The sequence below is a fragment of the Betta splendens genome, chromosome 24 (genome assembly GCF_900634795.4).
Source record: "Betta splendens chromosome 24, fBetSpl5.4, whole genome shotgun sequence".
In the NCBI taxonomy this organism is placed as follows: Eukaryota; Metazoa; Chordata; class Actinopteri; order Anabantiformes; family Osphronemidae; genus Betta; species Betta splendens.
The window spans coordinates 2,582,109-2,601,429 of record NC_040901.2 but is presented as its reverse complement, the minus strand read 5'-3'; the positions used below and the strand labels follow the sequence as shown (position 1 = coordinate 2,601,429).

Here is a 19,321-nt window from a genome sequence, read left to right as displayed (position 1 = left end):
AGTCCTTACTGGATCTCTGAGAGAGGACGCCGCTGTCCAAGGCATCCACTTCCTCTATAAATGGTAGCTCTGGGTATGGCAAAGTGAGTATAGACGCTGAGATGTTCGACGACTGCTGCACAGGAGGAGACCAGCAGAACTGGACCTTAGATAATGTAGTCGGATGCAACGATGCTGCCACAGTACTGTAACCCTTAATGAAGCAGCGGTATGAGGTCATTGCAGGGTGCAGAAAATGGCCAAGCCTAAAAACCTCCAAAGCTGCTTCCTGCTGGTAGGTACTGGCCACTCTCTTACTGCTTCTACCTTATCTCTAATTCAAACAAGGTGGTAAGTATTCCTCAGGTCTAGACAAGTGAAAATAGCAGCTCCCTTTAACACTACCCCATCCCTTTTATCTACAAAAAAGAACCCTGCCCCTGATGTGGATGCTCGGATCAGACCAGTGGCCAGGTCCACAGAGTTGACGCCCCCCTATCTTCATCTATCTTTGGTATGGCTGATCATAAACAGGAAGCATGACAAAACTAAATCCAATCCAGTACCTTACCAGTAGTCCAGTCCGTCTGAAGAGTGTGGTGCTGCAGCCACGGAATGCCTAAAACTAAAGGAGGGTCAGCAACATCCACAACGACAAATACTGAAATAGTGATTTTCTGAAGTAATTATCTAAAGTGATCACCTTTATGTGACAAAGTCCCATTCAATGATCTCATGAATGATCTTTTTTACTGAAGATACCACACCAGAAGTGAAAATAGGCATAACAAAAAAAGAGACCCAGAAAAGGGTCACAGAACTGCTGTCATCAGAGGGTTCCTGTGGTTGGGTTCCCTCATACATGGGGTCAAACTAAAAGACCACAAAGTAAGGTCAAAGGTCATGTTTTAGTTTCTGTCACAACGAAATATCCCTTTAAGTAATAAAAATATTACAGGGACGTGGAGGTGTTTCCAGGGTTTCACAGCTGGAAGCGTTTCAACAGGTTTTATGAGTTGGTTGTTTAACCTGAACATCCTCAACCTTTATGTTCACCAGTGAACAAGCCCACTTCACCTCCGCTACAGTACATGCTGCTGTGCATTAGAAGAGACAAATGTTTTCTCAGTGTTTCCTTTTTTAAGAGATGGACGTGTTAGAGCTACATCAGATGATGCATGTCTGCCAGTCGCCATCTAGAGGTCAGCTAAACACAATTAAGCCAGGACATGGGGGCATCCACCTTTGTCAGATTATTATAAACAGCATCAGCATTGCTTAGTAAGGGTATACAGTAATCTCAGACTCCAACTAATGCACCTACAGTGTGATGATGATGAAGATAAGACTGAATCTAACACATCTGTGTACTGCAGTTGGAGGCCTGGTAAATCTCTGATGAGACAGCAGTTCTTTCAGTCCCCGTACTGAGTAATTTATTCTATTGAACACTCTTTTGTCTGGTTTCATCAGGTTAGAATCACAGCTACTAATCTGTGGCATCCAGCTCCAGGACAGGTTGAATGAATGCTTGCATTTCAGTCCTGACTGATTGTACCTGGACCTTAAACACATTTAGCATCACAGGACTGATTAACGGCAGGATGTTTTTATTGGGAGACAAATATAAAACACAACAGCAGAAAACTCCTACAAACACAAAAGTCATTTTCTCTATGGCATTTAGTACTGAAACAAGAATTCCCTTCAAAATCATAATGAACTATGAAGAACATTGTGTGTCTATGTTATTCCAAGAAATCAAAGTATCTACAAACCATTCTTGCATTAATGTGGCATCTACCACTAAATCAACCACTAAAAAGAGGAACCTTCCGTTGGTACTGAGCTGTGCTCTAATCCTGTTCTCCCCTCTATACTTTCCCTTTTGAATCATCGTTGGGCTCTAGGCTGCTGATTCAGTGGCACTTGCCTCCAGCTGGGGATCGTCACTTCTCCTCAGAGGGCTGGTCGACCTATTGCAGAGCGGGAAAGGAGGGGAAAGGACTTTAGGAGCTTCAGGAGATTAGATTCTTAAAAGCTCACCTAAGTATGGGGGGGGGGCAAATTGTAGAGTGGCAGGAGGGCTAATCCACCGTGGATTAGCCTTGGTGGATTCTGGGAAGTGAACTGGTAACACACAACAGATCAGTGGGGGTGTAGGTACAGTTTACGTGAATGTTTAAAAATAGGCCCAGAAAGTCCCAGTCAGACACACACACACACACACACACACACACACACACACACACACACACACACACACACACACACACACACACACACACACACACACACACACACACACACACACACAGGGCTAGGTAGAACCACGTCACATTACCTACCTGTATTTTGTGGCCCTAGGCTCATGGCCCCTGGCCTGACTGGAGGCTGGACCTCTGGAGGAAAGCCCAGGCCTCTGCTCTGACCGGGTGCGGCGGGTAGGGCTGTCCCTGGCTTTTGTGGGTATCCTGCCACGACACGCCTCCCCCCACGGTCTGGAAAGCTCACAACTCACAGGAGAGATGCTGGTCTGAGATTTCATGAACTCATTTTGACAAAAGACTGAACGGGCATCTCGAAAGGAGACCAATGGGACGATCTCTTCAGTGCTATGATCTGAAGCCCGTATTACTGTCCTGGGAGAGCTTGGGCGAGATGAGGGCCTAGAGGTTGACTGAGGTCTGAACACAGGAGGGCTTGGAAATCTGTGGCACACAGTTGGACAAGATGGCGGTAGACGAACTCTGGAGACGGGTGGTGCTGTCACAGGCAGGCACGAGATCTGTTCACCCTCATTGAAGTCAATGCTTTCACACCTTGGGCCCATCTTAGCTTGCAGGGGTCTAGGGCCTATATTTCGTTTAGCTGAACATTCTGCTGCGTTGCGAAGGCAAATAATCTTACGAGCCTGTTGATAGAGAGCTGTCTCCATTTCTGGGTCCAGGTCATTTTCTGTTTGCTGTTCTTCAAGCTCAGACCCTGCAACAGCACCCTGCCTGAGGGGATGGGAGGGGGGTATACTTGGCCTCACACTGGCTCGGTTTGGCAGCACTTCCACATTCTGAAAAGATGTCTTTAGACGGTGGGCAGCGCCAGTCCTATGGGGAATCATTGGGAGAGTTCGACCTGAATGTTCCTGCAGCCCATCGCTGTTTCCTGGCATTCCATCGGTACTTTGGAATGAGTTATCCATCAGAACCTCTGGGGGAGGAGGTGGCAGGCTCTCACTATCAGAGTCATATCTGCTGTCAGGCCAGCTGTTGTTGTTATTATTGCCATTAATGACTAAGCCTCCTGTGTCAGATAAGACAAGAATCTCACTTTTCATGGACCTTTTAATATGAGGTGGGAGGTTAGCAAGGCTCTGCCCTGGTCTACCATCAACCCCTTGGCTGAAGGCATTGATCAGTCGTCTGACAGATGGTTGCTTTGGTGGTTGGGGTGCTAATGCTGGTAAAGAACAAGATGACTGTGCTTTTTGTGCACCTGCTGAGCCACATAATGAGTGTCGTCTTAGTCCAGCTCTGTGCCTATAAAGGTGAGGTGCGGATACGTCTTTGTTTTCTTGGATCATCTTTGATCTTTGATCTTTCTTTGTCAGTCTCTGGTCTAAGTCTCTCTGGCTCGTTTGCAGATCCATTACTATGATGGGTGAAGAGTTTTCACGCTTTGCATTAATGGCTGTCAGTGGTCGTTGAACTGTAGGATGCCTGCCCTGCATGTATACATGAGGCTGACTGGGATCTGGCGGGGAAGAGTTGGACCTCTTCCTTCCAGGCCTGTCATCGTGATCATCCTCAAACTCTCCGTCATATTCATTGTCATCTTCGTCTTCATCATCTTCATCACCGCCTATCAGGTTCAGGGAATTATTGGGCACACTATCATGTGCACCATGAATTTTGGCCCCAGACCCAGTACTTCCAGATCCAGCACTTCCACGATGGTGTTGGTGCCTCTCGGACCCTGTTAGACTTTCATTTTCTCCTCCAATCCCACTGTCCTCGCTGTGCAGGGCCACATCCTCAGGGTTGGCCTTCTTCACAGCAGCCCCCTCCACCCTTGCTAGAACATGGGTCAGCCGGCGCTCTGCTGCCTGTTTAGCCTGCAGCTTCTCAAACAGCAGCTTAGAGAGTGAAGAGAAATACTCCACTGCCTCCTCAAGCGTTGCGTCTCCCAGCGTCTGGGCCGAGCCCCCAACCTGCCTCATTTTCTCTGTAGATTGTTGGAGCATTAGCTGTAATAGATCTGGTGGTGGGTCATTGGAGCCAAGTGTGTCACCACTAGGTTTAACTGACATAACAGCCGGACCTTTTATCCCAGATGGCAAAGCCATGTAGTCCCCATGCTCCTTTAACATCAGCTCCCCCTCCTCAGCTATCTCCTCCAGTGCCTGGTTGATCTCCTCAAAGCGCATGACCAAAGCAGACATCATGGGCTGGATGGACAACTGTGTCTGGGCAGCCTGGTCCAGCAGGCCCATCAGTGCCTCATACTTTGAGATGTTTGGGTTAAGGAAGCCATAGGCCGCCTGGTGAGCTCTCACCATTTGTGGGGGGAAGTCCACCTTGGTTTTAATGATGGAGGATTTCCTCTGCGTTTCGATGGACTTTCTCTTTCCTCGATTCTTCTTCCTCTTCTCCTTGCTTTCAACTGTTTGTGTTTGCACAACCTCACTGACTATGGGGTGTGTTTCAGTCTTCACTGTTTCTTCAGTCTCCTGTAGCCTTTGTGCCTCTGTGATTTGTGTCTCAGAAGCCAACTCTGGTCGTATCGGATATTCTGCAGGATATTCTTCAGTAGGTGCTGGAACTTCATTTTCTTCCTCATTAGTCTCCAAACATTTGCCCAAGTCTTTCACATGTGTAGAATCAACACTGACCTGAGTTGACTCCGCCAGCACAGGGCTTTGTGGCCCATGGCTCTCTGGCTTTGAAAATAAGTTTCCTTTGGATGGAGAGCAGCCCATTATCGCCTACAAATATGATTAAAGCAAAGATTTCCTTGAAGAGAAATGAGTCAGAGAAAATAGCAAAATCCAAAATGTAGAGTCATACATGAGGTAGTTGGACAGTGTCTCCTCGAATCTTCAGAAATGACTTTTCTGTTGTTAGTCCAGCCTCCACAGAGTAGTTTTCTTGTAATTTATGTTCTTTTGAGAAATAATTAACCGCAGATGCAGGAAAGACACAAGCTGCGAAACACCGACCAGGAGCCGCACTGACGTGTAGAAAGAGATAAGTAGGATTCTGTCCTGCCTCCTCCTTCAGCATGTACAGATGGTCACACACACACACACACACACACACACACACACACACACACACACACACACACACACACACACACACACACACACACACACACACACACACACACACACACACACAATAAGACTTTAAGCTCATCAGGTTAATCAGAGCCAAGTTTGTCAGGTGGTGTTTTTAGCTCCATCCACTGTGATGCTGCTGCTGAAGTTTACAGCTGAGAAATACCTGTTTACATGGGGACTGTGTAGATGTTACTACTGTCTCTGATTAGAGTGATGAAGGTGATTATCTTTTCTTTACGTACACCTGAAGTAAACCTCAGTGCTCATGGTTTAAACGTTCAAAGCTAATCATTGTTTAGTAAAAACATTAATAGAAACGTTTTTCTCACCTTTTACTGTACATATTTCCCAGTCCTTTGAAAATGGGGAATAAAGTTTATATATGTTATGTAGGTGGATCAACCTTAATACAGCAACATTTTACTGGGTTAGTTTATGCAGGTCAAAAAGCAGAAAGTACTGTACAGTAGTTATTTGGCTAAATTAATAAAAAAAAGATGTTTTAAAACAAAAATGAGTCAGCAAAATCAAAACTACTACACAGAACAGTATGAGCACTGGAGCCTGTCATCAAACCCTAATTCCACAAATTCGTGTCACCAGTATAAATGTCAAAACAGCTGAAGCAGGCCTGGCTGTCAGAGGTGGTGGTGGTGGAGGGTGTAATCTTAAGCATCTTCCTAATCCTTGCCTCCCATGTCCAGGTGTGTCCAGCAGCAGCAGACGGAGCAGGAGGGAGCCAAGCTGTTGACCAGCAGACCAGAAGGAGCTTAAGCTGCTGTTTGTTTGTGTGGTGGTTCTGTGTACTATGAAGGCGTCGGTATGACACTAACATGTGACGTGTGCAGGGAAGCGGTCCAGTGGACGGACACGGAGCAGGAGGGTCCAGTGGTCAGTGACTGACAATATAACAGTCTGTGGGTCTTATTACAGGAGGAGCAGCGTGTCAGTGAGCTGAGGCTGAATAAGCTCCATACTCAGGCCTCAGTGGACCCAGCCACCCACTTTACACCAGCGCCTCTGAATCACACACCTAAATCTAGGCTTTGAAGGCCAGCGGCCAGAGATTCACTGCGTCCTCACGTCACCGTGTCTGTTTGTAAGCAACCACTAATACGGCAACAGCTAAAGCAGCTCAGTCCACCTCCCTAACAGATGCACAGTACATGTATAGTAGATGCGTAGTAGATGCATTGACCTTTTCTGAAATCAGGAATTCAATTCAATTCAATTTTACTTCTATTCTATGTATGAGTTACCTTAGGGCACTTTACAAGGTTAAAGTCCTGACACAACTAAACCTTTGCTATAAATAATCTCAACAGTCATGACTGTGATCACATCAAACATTTGACCCGAAGGCCGGTGTTGTATCCCACAAAGGCATGTTACGATTCTGCTGGTGCCTTTACAGTATGTAACTGTTTCACTGAGCCATATGGTCCATAATAATAGTCACTAAAGATGGTCAGTGTTTAGTTAATTGAAACCTGGCAATGCTGAGGCAAAACCTTCATAAACCAGTAAAAGACAAAGACAAAACTGGAAATGCTCCAAAGTTACTGTAAAATGTGATCAGCACAGTAATCACAGGACACTGGAAAAAATCTGAAAGGGATCTCAGCAGGTTTTGTCATAATGACATGTCACGAATCACAACATCCTTCAAACAGACTCAGTCACATCCATGTGCTGCTGAGCATCAGCAGGCCGACGATGTGTCGCGATGCATAATGAAGTCTGGGAAAAGCACCAGCGCCTGGAGGAAACCTTCCTTAAGCAGAGTCTGATGGACCAGCCTTTAGAAAAAACAGAGTAAACCTGTCAGGAATCAGCCAATAAGAAAACCACAACCTTTGTGATGCCTTTGTATCCAACTAAAGCGTTTTTGTTTTATTGACTGTATTAATCATTAATGCCTCAGAGTCTGAGGGTGAAGCTCGGAGCCTGTCAGTCACACTGGGAGTGAATGGACTCAGTCTAGCTGTCAAACCAGACTCAGCCAGGTAGCAACCAAACAAAACAGTTTATCACCCACAACGTGTTACCTGCAGTTATCTTGTTAGCTTTCTTTAGACAGTTTGTGTAAATGCAGCCTTGTGGTGAATTTCATAATGAGTTATGGTCAAAAGATCACAGTGTAGACGGATGTTGGCCTAAACAACCTCACTGCTGGGTGGGGTCATTCCTTTAGGGGGAGAGCTTTCAGTTCTGTCAGAAACCAGAGAGCTGCTTGAGAACTATGCCTTTGCTTTGTCCACAAGATAAGCTTTGGGTGAATGCTTTGTGCTTGAACCTGCAATGAACGGTTCTACTCCGGGCTTGTAATATGTGGATATGCGCGCCCCCTGCTGGTAACAGCGGGCAAAGCACGCGGTTCCAGTGACTAGCTATCAGTGAAGCATCACAACGTACAGTAGCAGTGGAAGTATAATAAAACAAAACCACCTGTTTAGAGTCTATTCATGAGTCTATGTCTATGCTCATGGTCATAGAGGTTTCAGCTGCTCTGACTTCCACTGTTTGTCCTGGTTTAAGACCAAATAGTGTCAAAAGCTGCATTTACACACCATGTGTTTCACCACACGCATGTTCACTTTGGACCCATTGTTTAAAGCTCAGTGTGGATCTGATCATGTATTCCTTCCAAGAGGCCGCAGCTAGGAAACAGTAACATTCATTCAGTCAAAAAACGGAGGTGACGGGCTCAACCACAGCCCTGCTCTCTAATACTCACAGGCTTCACCTCGTCTGACGTCAAGGCCTTTAACCCAGGCACTAAATCTTTATTTACTGAATGGCAGTGGTGCAAGTCTATTAATGTCTTAATACAACCAGACTATTACTCACATAAACAAACACATGAATGGATTATGTTTACTGTTTATATCTTTAATGTTGCAGCTTGTTGTAACAAATGTTTACGAGCTTTGATGAGTTGAATTTTACACTCAGTCCTTAGGTTTATATTTTGGATCACTAGTCTGAAACTGACTAGTGTCATGAAACAAATGTTGTAAAGTAGTTGAGAAGTCACAACACTTGTGAAGTGGTGAAGCAAGATACAATAAAGAAATGAAGAATGGCAGTGAGCGTGTGAGTAAACACTTCCCACCACAGGCACAGTGCATGTGATAGAGGTCTCTAGTGTAAACAAAGCGAAAACAACCTCTCCCAAACAAATGGTTCAGTTCATGAAGTCAACAAAGGCAAAGTGATCATCACTGAGTTTGGCATTTATTAAAAAATAAGCTCTCATCCAATTAAATGATCTATAAGTTTGTTTTCCTTTCATTTTAGAACACAAAGCAAATGGATGGAAGCAGCCCGTCTGTGGTGTAAACGTTAGTTTATGGCTGTTTGTTCCTTAATGTCATCAGTAGCCACAGTCACAGCAGCAGATAACACTGATGAAGCAGTGCCTTCTAATCACACGCACACATACAGAACACGCAGCATGCATCGTGTAACGCCGCTGCTACAGCACCCGGTGCCGGTCCCGGTCCGGCTGGCCCACAGGCAGGCCCGGCGGCTTGAGGGAGGAGGGGATGGGCAGCTCGTGCAGGCTGTCCGGGAAGGCGGCGGGGCTCAGCTGCCTCAGCACAGTCTGCATGGCGCAGAGGACGAGCGGCGCCGGGCTCCATCCTGCCAGGTACCTGTACGTCTGCTCGCCCAGAACCTTGATCCAGCGCTCCGGATCTCTGCCCAGAGCCCCCTTCATCTTAAAGTGGACCTTCGGCATGAACATGAGCAGGTTGTCCAAGCACTGCCGCCTCTCCCCGGCGCCCAGCTCCGGACAGTCCCCGAGCTTCTCTAGGATGATGTCCAGCGGGGTCGAGCCGTGGTGGTCCCGGGCGTGCGGGGATGCTCCGTTTCCCAGCAACATGACCACCGTCTCGGGTCGCTGCAGCTCACAGGCCAAGTGTAAGGGGGTTTTGCCGTGATCGCCGTGCAAACAGCCGGCTCGGTCCGCGTAGGGAGGCGCGCTGTGAACCCTGTGCGTCTCCTGGAGGATGAGACCGAGGATGTAGCGCCGGTCGTAGCGCACGGCCATGGCCAAGTGTGGGGCGGAGGACGGGCAGCAGCAGAAGCGCTCCCCGGGCTTAGCTAGCGCCTCGGCGGCGAACCGGTTGAGCAGATACTGGGCGTACGCCTGGTGGTCATGGACTATGGCGTAGAGCAAAGCCTCAGACGGGGAGTAGTCCTCCCCCTGGTAGAACGTCTCCATGGTCCGCATGTCCTCCAGCATCCAGACCGGCTTCAGGTCCCTCACCGCCCGGTAGAAGAGCAGCGCGAAGGACTTCCGATGCCTGTCGACGCTCCGAGCCGCAGAGGACGCGGTCAGAGAGGCCATGACGCTCCGGGTAACTTCTTTCCTATCACCGCAAAAGCCGCGGAGCCATTAGCTCGTGATGGAGCCGGACTAAGCGCAGGGACGAGGGAGCGACTCACGACGAGGCTGCAGCTCCGTGAACTGACCGCTGTACGAGGACAGAGCCCTCCGCAGTGCAAAGCTACCGCGCATGCGCGGCGACGCTCCTGGAAACTTTATTGACAAACAGGTTGACCGGGTAACCATGATAACCATGGTAACCGCCGCTGAACAAACGAGACGAGTCTTCTTGAATCATATGATACTTTTTAAAATTTACGAACAATTTAATACAAATTGTGTCACGATAGAACTCTTTTAAAGTAATAAAATACTATATATATATATATATATATATATATATATATATATATATATATCTATATATATATATATATATATATATATATAGAATAGAGTGTGTGTATCTATCTATCTCTCTATCTATATCTTATATACTATCTATCTCTATATCTCTCTATATCTATCTCTCTATCTATCTATATCTATCTCTCTATCTCTATCTATCTCTATATCTCTATCTCTCTCTATCTACCACCCCCCCTCTCATTCTCACCCTCCGCGGGTGGTCTCATCCACTTTCCAAGCTCGGGTCCTCGGGAGCTTGAGGGTTCAGGGAGCTTGAGGGTTCTGCGCAGTATCCTTGCTGTTCCTAGGACTGCACTTTTCTGGACTGAGATTTCGGATGTTTTTCCAGGGATCTGTTGTAGCCACTCCTCCAGTTTGGGGGTCACAGCCCCTAGTGCTCCGATCACCACAGGCACCACTGTGGCCTTCACCTTCCAAGTCTTCTCCAGTTCTTCCCTGAGCCCTTGGTATTTCTCTAGTTTCTCATGTTCCTTTTTCCTGATGTTGCCATCGCTTGGTATTGCCACATCCACCACTACGGCTTTCCTCTGCTCTTTATCCACCACCACAATGTCTGGTTGGTTCGCCATTACCATTCTGTCAGTCTGGATCTGGAAGTCCCACAGGATCTTGGCTCGCTCGTTCTCTACCACCTTGGGAGGTGTTTCCCACTTTGATCTTGGGGTTTCCAGTCCATACTCCGCGCAGATGTTCCTGTATACTATGCCAGCCACTTGGTTATGGCGTTCCATGTATGCTTTGCCTCCCAGCATCTTACACCCTGCAGTTATGTGCTGGACCGTCTCTGGGGCCTCTTTGCACAGTCTACACCTTGGGTCTTGTCTGGTGTGGTAGATCTGGGCCTCTATGGCTCTGGTGCTCAGGGCCTGCTCCTGTGCAGCCAGGATGAGTGCCTCTGTGCTGTCCTTCAGCCCAGCCCTTTCAAGCCATTGGTAGGATTTGTTGAGATCAGCCACTTCAGTTATGTTCCGGTGGTACATCCCGTGCAAGGGCTTGTCCTCCCATGATGGTCCCTCTTCCAGCATCTCATCCTCTGTTCTCCACTGCCTGAGACATTCACTCAGCACGTCATCTGTCGGGGCCTTATCCTTGATGTACTTATGGATCTTGGATGTTTCATCCTGGATAGTGGCTCTCACGCTCACTAGTCCTCGGCCTCCTTCCTTGCGGCTAGCGTACAGTCTCAGGGTGCTGGATTTGGGGTGGAACCCTCCATGCATGGTGAGGAGCTTTCGTGTCTTAACATCTGTGGTCTGTATCTCTTCCTTTGGCCACCTTATTATTCCCGCAGGGTATCTGATCACTGGCAGAGCGTAGCTGTTTATTGCCCGGGATTTGTTCTTGCCATTGAGCTGGCTTCTTAGGACTTGCCTTACTCGTTGGAGGTATTTGGCTGTTGCCGCATTCCTTGTTGCCTGTTCAAGGTTGCCGTTTGCCTGTGGTATTCCAAGGTACTTGTAATTGTCCTCAATGTCTGCTATTGTTCCTTCTGGGAGTGAGACCCCTTCTGTGTGGATTACCTTGCCTCTCTTTGTCACCATCCTCCCACATTTTTCGAGTCCGAATGACATCCCGATGTCCGAGCTGTAGATCCTGGTGGTGTGGATCAGCGAGTCGATGTCTCGCTCACTCTTGGCGTACAGCTTGATGTCATCCATGTAGAGGAGGTGACTTATGGTGGCCCCGTTCCGGAGTCGGTATCCATAGCCAGTCTTGTTTATTATTTGGCTGAGGGGGTTCAGACCTATGCAGAACAGCAGTATATATATATATATAATATTATTCCTAATATATGATAAAACTCACTCATCATCTCTCAAGAGTTGGGCGATGCTGGAGCCAATTTTAGCTGACAATTGTGGCCCTGACAGGACACCAGCCCACCACAGGCTTCACAGACAGACAGCCACTCACACCTACACACAATTTAGACACTCCAACCAACCTAATGTCTTATAATGTGGGAGCTCATGTAGACTCTACACAGAAAGACACCCAATGACCCTGGAATCGCACCTGTTTGCTGTAAGGCCACAGTGCTAAACAGTGAGGTAAAACAAAGACATAAACAAAAATAAAACAGCATCTTGAATGGCATCATGGAAAACACATGTTGCTACAAAAGTGTTTTATCAACATTGTAAATAGTGTAAAGGGAACATAGTAAACTGAATACACAAAAGAAACACGTGATAAATAATTGCTATTATTACAATAATAGAGTATCAATCAATATCAATTTATCATGTAACACACAACATAAACTGTCAGAAAACAGACAAGTAACTAATAAATTTAGGTATTAAAAATAGACATGTAACATATAATTATTGATATTTGCTAATCAATATTGAAAATATGATTTTATGATTCAAAGTCACTAATATCAAGATATATATATAAAGTTGTAGTATTACGTCACCAATTAGGTTTGGGTGGAAGCAAGAGTTGTCTTTTAATCACAGATTAAAGCATCACAAAATGGTGAAAAGGCAGCAAAATCATGCTCACGTTGACTCAGAGAGCAAAGGAGCTGCTCTTCTCTATCTGTCATTCAACAATTGATGAGGGAGGCGCACAAACACAGCTCCCCACTAGCACAAAGTATGCAATCAAGATTCACACATTTGGGGAATTCACAAAGGTCAGACAGCTGGAGTGCAATGGCTGAGCCTCGCCCTGGGAAAATCTAATGCTTGTCACAGGTTGACAGTATAGTTTTCAAATCTCAACAAATTAAACTGACTAACAACAAATGCTGAGCTCAACTTCAGTTACTCGCTAATGATTGTGTTTACTACTATTAGTTCATACACACGGGAGCTTTCATGTTGTCTATAAACCTCCCCTGATGCAGACCGTATCTGTCAGGAATTGTCATCTTCCATTCATAAAGAGCTTCCCTGTCCTAACCGAACCTACAGCTCAAGGAGACACAACTTACATCTGTGTCTGTTTTCTTTCCAGACACTGCCTGCATCTGCTTTGTCCATTGCATTCAACTGCAGGTTTAGATTTCACATAGAATAGGGTCATTGACGTTTACATTATAACTCCAGTATGTAACACACATCCCAGCTGGCTGTAACATGAGAGCTCCTTTAACACAGACAGACATGAAAGAGCAGTGTATTTACAGTAAATTCTCCCTCCCACAACGAAGTCACTGTGAAAGCATGCAGCTCTGCTCAGACCTGTCTGCTTAGTACATACCTACGACCTGCACGTCTGCATTCTGTAGCTGTGGCTACAGTAGCAACTAACCACAGTTAAACATCTGGAGAGCATACTGTATGACTGAGCAGCATCACGGTCAGTATCTTTACTTTGATGTGTTTACAGGGTCTGTTGGTCAGTATCTCTCATTTTCCCTGTGACTCAGTCAGTAACATGGCAGTGGACGACTGCATCTCATGTAACTACCTGTGTAGTAATGAAGTCTGCTCACACTGGGGCAGCATTGACCTTCTAAACGAGGACTCATGCTGTAGACTAAGCATCTGACAATTAAACATCAACGCTTGGTTTCACACAATGATTATTTTAATTCAGTGAAGACGCTGTTTATCTGACGATGCTGTTGGCAGATCAAGCAGATGATTCCATGATCTTCTGCCTCAATATCTTGTAGCTACACAGAGTACAGCGCTCCTACTCATCAACAGGTTGATTGTCTGGTCGATACTGGCCTAAAGCACAGGACAACTAGAAAGACAGTAGCTCCAACAAATGACATGAATCCTATTTAGCATCAAAGACTGTTTGATACAATATAAAAGCCCTTTGTGCTTTAATATTACTCTTCCTTAATTGAGGAAAATAAAAAAAAACAGGTTTCTTTTGTCACAGGGAAAATATGAAAATAGGTTGAGCCTACTATCCCCTTACTTTAAATCCCCTTAATGCAGCAATGACTTTATAAACTACTTCACTAATAAAATTATCACTATTGGAGGAAATTTAATCAGAATCTTCCTCTAAATGACACAAATAAATCAATCAACCTTCAGTTTGTCTTTGTAACGTTACCTGTGCACATTAGGAGGAACCTCCTATATTGGTGATCAGCAACAAAATGTTTGTAGCAGAGTATAATAGTAAAACTGAGGAGCTTTTCCTGGTGGCTGAGAGTATGTGGTTTGTATAATGACGTCTCTGCCGAAAGCTGGAGAACCCTTTTCATTTTCACTGTAGACACCTTCAGAAGCTTCTGGTTTTTGAGTGGCTTAGTAGATGTAGAGAGATTCATGAGTGAAGGTTTAACTCACTTCACAGACTGTTGCTGTTGTTCTCAGCAGGGCAGCAATGCTGGATGGATGTTGATGCTGTTCTCTCGCATATGAGGTGAAAATAATTCTTTAGAGAAAATCTTGCCACTGAAGAAGCTTGAAGGACTACAGACCTTAATTTGTGACTCACAGTGTTCTGCTCACTAAGCTGATCACGGCTGTGAACACTTCATATTTCACATTATTAGGAAGCCTTGATTAGGGCCTCACCTCTGGCTAAGCCTTTGATTGAATTTGCATTGGAGGGCTGGTCAGTTACCCGTTTCATCTGTGGCCGTGGCCCTTTTATCCCCAGTAATTACACTCTTCTATTCTGACTGGATGAATTAAATGTCAGAAGGCTTTGAAATATGATGCAAGCGCTGCAGATCTGCATAGGGTTCGGCCTCCCTTTAACCCTCCTCCGGTGACTGTCATGTGTGGTTCCACAGGTCGCGACTGAAGCGTGTGTGATCACACACAGATCATGATCATCGGTGTTACACATCTGAAGGAACAAGCCAGTTATGTTCATCATTTGAGCAGCATAGTCCTCGGCCATCTTCTTAATGACATGATAAAGACATGTTAAATAATATACAATGAATATAGTAGTAAACAACTGTGTAACATCACAAACTACGAACTGAAATTTTGGCAGAGAGAACTACAGTCAGCTAGCAGTGAGCTGGTGAATGAATTAATTTACACCGCGGTAATAGCATTAATGTCATGTTTTTTTATACAGTTTTAAAGCAGCCAATCACAAACCTTCAAATCCTGTCTCCATGGAGATGCACTAAAACTTGATCACCACCAAAACTTCGGAGTGTTACTTATTTAATCAGATCAAAAGTTCAAGGTCATCAAATATTATTAGTTTAATTTGCTCAAAAAGAAATAAAATGTTACAGAAACTCACAAAGTTTAAGTTAGAAAAGCTTTTAATAAAAAACAAGTTTACACTACTTGACCAATTTAATTATTTCGGACATTCGGGTTTACAGTGTAGAGAACCTCCTACTCGACTTTGTTTAAATACTGTGTTGTGAGACTTGTGTTCATTCACAACAACTGTTCATCAGCATTCGCTCATCATTTTGAGGAACTTTGATGCTTGTTTGCGTCCTTGATCCTTGTGATGCACGTGGATGCTAATTCTGATTTCTGAAATTGCCTGCGTGTTCAGTACCTCAGTTTGTATTTTCACTTACCTATTGGTGTTTTGTAATTAAACTGTCTGAGCTGTTCATTAGCCTGTGGCCGGTAGCGTTTAGGTCTTTCCTTGTACTTCATTTTTCCTGGCCTGACTCTGAGTTCAAGCAGGTCAGCTTTTGTGTTCTCCCACTCCAGTGAGCAGAACTAGTGTTTCTTTTGTCTGTCCACCACACTTCTGTTTTGGTCACCTTAGGATCCCTCAGGATATAAACCCCCATTCACTGGTTCATCAGCGTTTGCTCGTCATTCAGAAGAATATGTCTAACTCTGCTCATGCCTTGACTCTGATCAAGCCTTTTCTTTTTTCACTTCCTGGATTGTAATCAATGATAATCTCAGGATGTGAATTTGGGAGTGTGGGTCCTCTTGTGTATCAAGTTAAAGGAGAATATTCTTAGAGCCAAGCTGCTTATTAAAGATAAGGAGGATTACTGGAAACTGGATACTTTACAACTATACCACTATTACTAGTTACCTGAGGACTGAAAACGTTATTCACACGTGTGACACTTTGCTCATTGACACTATTAGTTTCTCAGTTGAGCATTTTTTTACTCACCAGATGTAGAACCTTTGTTGGAGTTTTCTATTAAAGGACCTCGAGGAGAATTTTTCAGGGCTCCACTACCCAGACTGCACCTCTCAGGGAAGACTGCTCCATCTGCTTCTACTAACGACCTCATGTCAGCTGGTCCTGATTCTTCAAGGCTGGTCTCAGCTGTGGCTGCTGGCTCCACACTGCTTTCCAAGGTCTGTTACTGAAGGTTTATGTGAATGAGTCAACTGACCTAGACACTAGACTCTGATGTTCTCTTGTTTGTATGTAGCTGTAGCACTTGAAAAGGTCCAGTGTTTGTTATTGTATTGTCACGTTGCCAAGAATGTATTTTACTTTAAAACTAGTCTCATTTCCACCACCAGATGTCGCTGTTGCAGCTACAGCAGAGGCCTATAAGACACTGGTTTCCTGGTGTTTAATTCTTGATATTAAAAAAATGAACCCTACTAATGAAAAACCTACTGGGGTTTCCTTTTGATCTCCATGTCCATCTCTGTTGCTTTCATCACTCTCCATCGCCCTCAAAAGTTTTGAGTGGTTAAATAGAAGCTGTCAATTCAGTGCACAAGTGGAACTCACTCCCCAGTTGGCAGGGGCGCTGCTGGCAGTTATGGGACTGATCACTGCGTCCTATGTTGCCTGGTTGGTGAAGTTGGTTAAAGTTGTGAGTTTAAATCTAGCTGTGTCATAAACTAGCAGAGTCTATAAGCAGGGGTGTCAAACTGATGCCATCGAGAACCGCTGCCCTGCTGGTTTTCCAACTCTCCCTGTCCCAGCTTCTATTGATTACCTGTGTTCAGTCAATGACAAGCTGGAAAAGCCAACTGACTCACCTGATCAAGGTAATCAGCAGAGAGAGCTGGAAAACCAGCAGAACCACCAGCCCTCGAGTACCAGAGCTCGACACGTGGTCTATAGGATCCAGATCGACAGAACCATGCAGTAAATGAGGGGTTGAATTTAACAGGAGAGGCAGAAATAAGCAGTAATTTAGTCCTAGTTAATTCTTTCATAGATAAATTCATGATACCTCATATTATTGATAATAATGTTATTATTAATAAAGCTGGTCTCTGTGGGCCCCTCAAAGTTCGTGGGCCCTAATTTACCCACCCCACGCCAACGGCGCTCGTGCCAGTTCGTCTCAGCTCGTGATAGACCTACAACGTTCTCTCCTGACAGTGCAAAACACAGGCAGCAGCTCGTAACTGTGCTCAAACTTCACAGCTCGAGCTAAAAAAAATAAACGGTTAAATATATTTCTTACTCAGTCCTCATTCCACCGTTCTGTCCTGGCTGTTTTTTTCTGGTCTGTCCTGAAGCTAGTTTCCAGCTCCTTTGAACGTATGAAATCCATAACTGATCAGTAGAATCCATAACTTCATCCAAGAGGAAATCGGTGACGGTTGATGCATTGCAGTACAGATATTCAGTTGTGCTTCTAGTTTCGCAGAGACACAACGCATGTGGCAGTCTGTTGCAGGATGTCAGCTTTTGGCTCTGCCCGGCGCTGGATCCGGGCCCTCTGCTGCGGGTGCCGGTTCCTTAAAGGCATCCTCGTCCCTGTAAGCATACGCGAGGAAAAACAATGGCCCCCGTCTGTGGGCGCAGGGGCATCTCCTGAGGGCTCCCTACAGACCGTGGGTCCTCGGGCTCCACTCTTTCAGGCCGGCCCTCCCACTGGGGGGAGTGTTTGCCCCTGGTTCTCATGGGGCGGACAGCGTTGACCCCCGGTGGCCCACTCTGGCCTCGGGTGCTATCTCTGTGGCTGCTGCAGCTCTGCCTGGGGGGCTCTGTGTGGGCGGCTTGGGTCGCAACACCTGCCCTCCTGGAACTGAAGGTGTGTGGGCTCCCTGGCTGCTAGGATTCTTTCCTCTGCTTGTTGGATGGGCGTAGTGGCCGAGCTCCTCACATCACCCTGGCTTTCACAAGTGACACCAACATCTGCCTCACCCTTTGGGTGAACAATGTTAAGCTACAGCTTTACTAACCTTGTAGTGGGACACTCAACACCTGAGCTGATAAACAGGCTTCCTAAACTTAGCTGTAAGTGCTACTTTTACTTATTATTATCACTATCAATGATGTTTGATTATGGTAGTTGTAAAGTTGCACAGTATGTCACGGCTACTATTGAAGTATTATGTGAATATGTATAATAATGCGTGTATGTATATGATCAGTGAATATGTATGTATGTATGTGTATGAGTGTATTCACATACCTTAACACTATTATTAGTATTATTATTAATGTAAGAGTTAACCACAGTACAACAGTTGTTTAGTTATGATTGTGTTTGCCTAAGGTACATCCTTAATTATTTATTTTGTGCCTATTGTTGTGCTTCATTAATTTGTTTGCTTTCAGTAGCTGGTTGCACCCAAAAAAACCCAAAAAGAAAGGCAATTCAAGCATTTTATTAATTTTAAATTGACGTAGTCTAACTCAACAACTTCGGCTCCAGTCATTTTTCCTCTTAGAAAGAAGCAGAGAAGCAGCTCCGTTTCCTCGTTCCCCGCTGATGTTCTCACGTGATCCAGGCCTGCCTCACTAAGCCATAACAAACTCAGGCCACAACATTTCATAGTGGGACGACGAACCTGATACAAGAGCTCTGGTGACTGGATCTGGCGGACTTTCTAGTTACTGTACTTTTAGGTATCTAGAGGTTAATAACAAGTGCTTTTTTTCTCTTGCCCAAATTCAAACTCTTTATTATTATTATTGTATTATTAATTAATGGCATTGATGTTTATTTATCTATTAATTTAAAGTTCCAATTTCACTCCTCAAACACACATTAATTGACATTTTTTTATCTGTACATTTGTTGCAAGTTGTTTCATGTGTTTCACTGACAAAAACTCATAACCTTAGACTGATTTGGTTTTATCAAGGTAAAATAATAATTATTGATAATAATAATTATTAATTTATTAAAGTACTATCTGGTGTTTAAATTAGATTAATTAAACCTTGGTTCCAGCTTTAAAAAGAACCTGGTGCCCCAACTTCAAGAAATATTAATGTTTGTGCATTAATATTAAATTATTAATTTGAAGCCGCTACATCACCGGTTCCTTGTGGGTCTTTCTTTTCTGTGTGTACTATTAAATATCATTGATTGCACAGAGCAGTTTGTGCATTTGCGTTTGTGTGATTTTCTGTCTTTCCAAGAACAAAGACAAAAGAGA

At 45.0% G+C, this 19,321-nt stretch overlaps 2 protein-coding genes across 2 annotated transcripts; both read right to left on the bottom strand.

Annotated features, from left to right (window-relative positions):
- Positions 1-214: 214 nt before the first annotated feature.
- pcare2 (photoreceptor cilium actin regulator 2) lies at positions 215-8,388 on the bottom strand. Its single transcript, XM_029142185.3, has 2 exons — positions 2,328-8,388; positions 215-1,955 (listed from the first exon to the last, which is right to left on the bottom strand). The coding sequence occupies exons 1-2, from the start codon at positions 4,952-4,954 to the stop codon at positions 1,886-1,888; spliced, it is 2,697 nt and encodes an 898-aa protein (XP_028998018.1). The 5' UTR covers positions 4,955-8,388; the 3' UTR covers positions 215-1,885.
- A 147-nt stretch (positions 8,389-8,535) lies between these two features.
- Positions 8,536-9,858, bottom strand: zgc:112001 (uncharacterized protein LOC550384 homolog). Its single transcript, XM_029142004.3, has one exon. It carries the CDS (start codon positions 9,669-9,671, stop codon positions 8,796-8,798), a length of 876 nt encoding a protein of 291 aa, XP_028997837.1. The 5' UTR covers positions 9,672-9,858; the 3' UTR covers positions 8,536-8,795.
- Positions 9,859-19,321: the final 9,463 nt, after the last annotated feature.

What these genes read in the sequence shown, in the direction of transcription:
- pcare2 (XM_029142185.3), bottom strand. Translation starts at nt 4,954, where the DNA reads ATGGGCTGCTCTCCATCCAAAGGAAACTTATTTTCAAAGCCAGAGAGC. An exon ending in CCTAGGGCCACAAAATACAG is followed by an intron (nt 1,956 to 2,327) that starts GTAGGTAATGTG and finishes GCTCTGCAATAG; the next exon opens with GTCGACCAGCCCTCTGAGGA.
- zgc:112001 (XM_029142004.3), bottom strand. Translation starts at nt 9,671, where the DNA reads ATGGCCTCTCTGACCGCGTCCTCTGCGGCTCGGAGCGTCGACAGGCAT.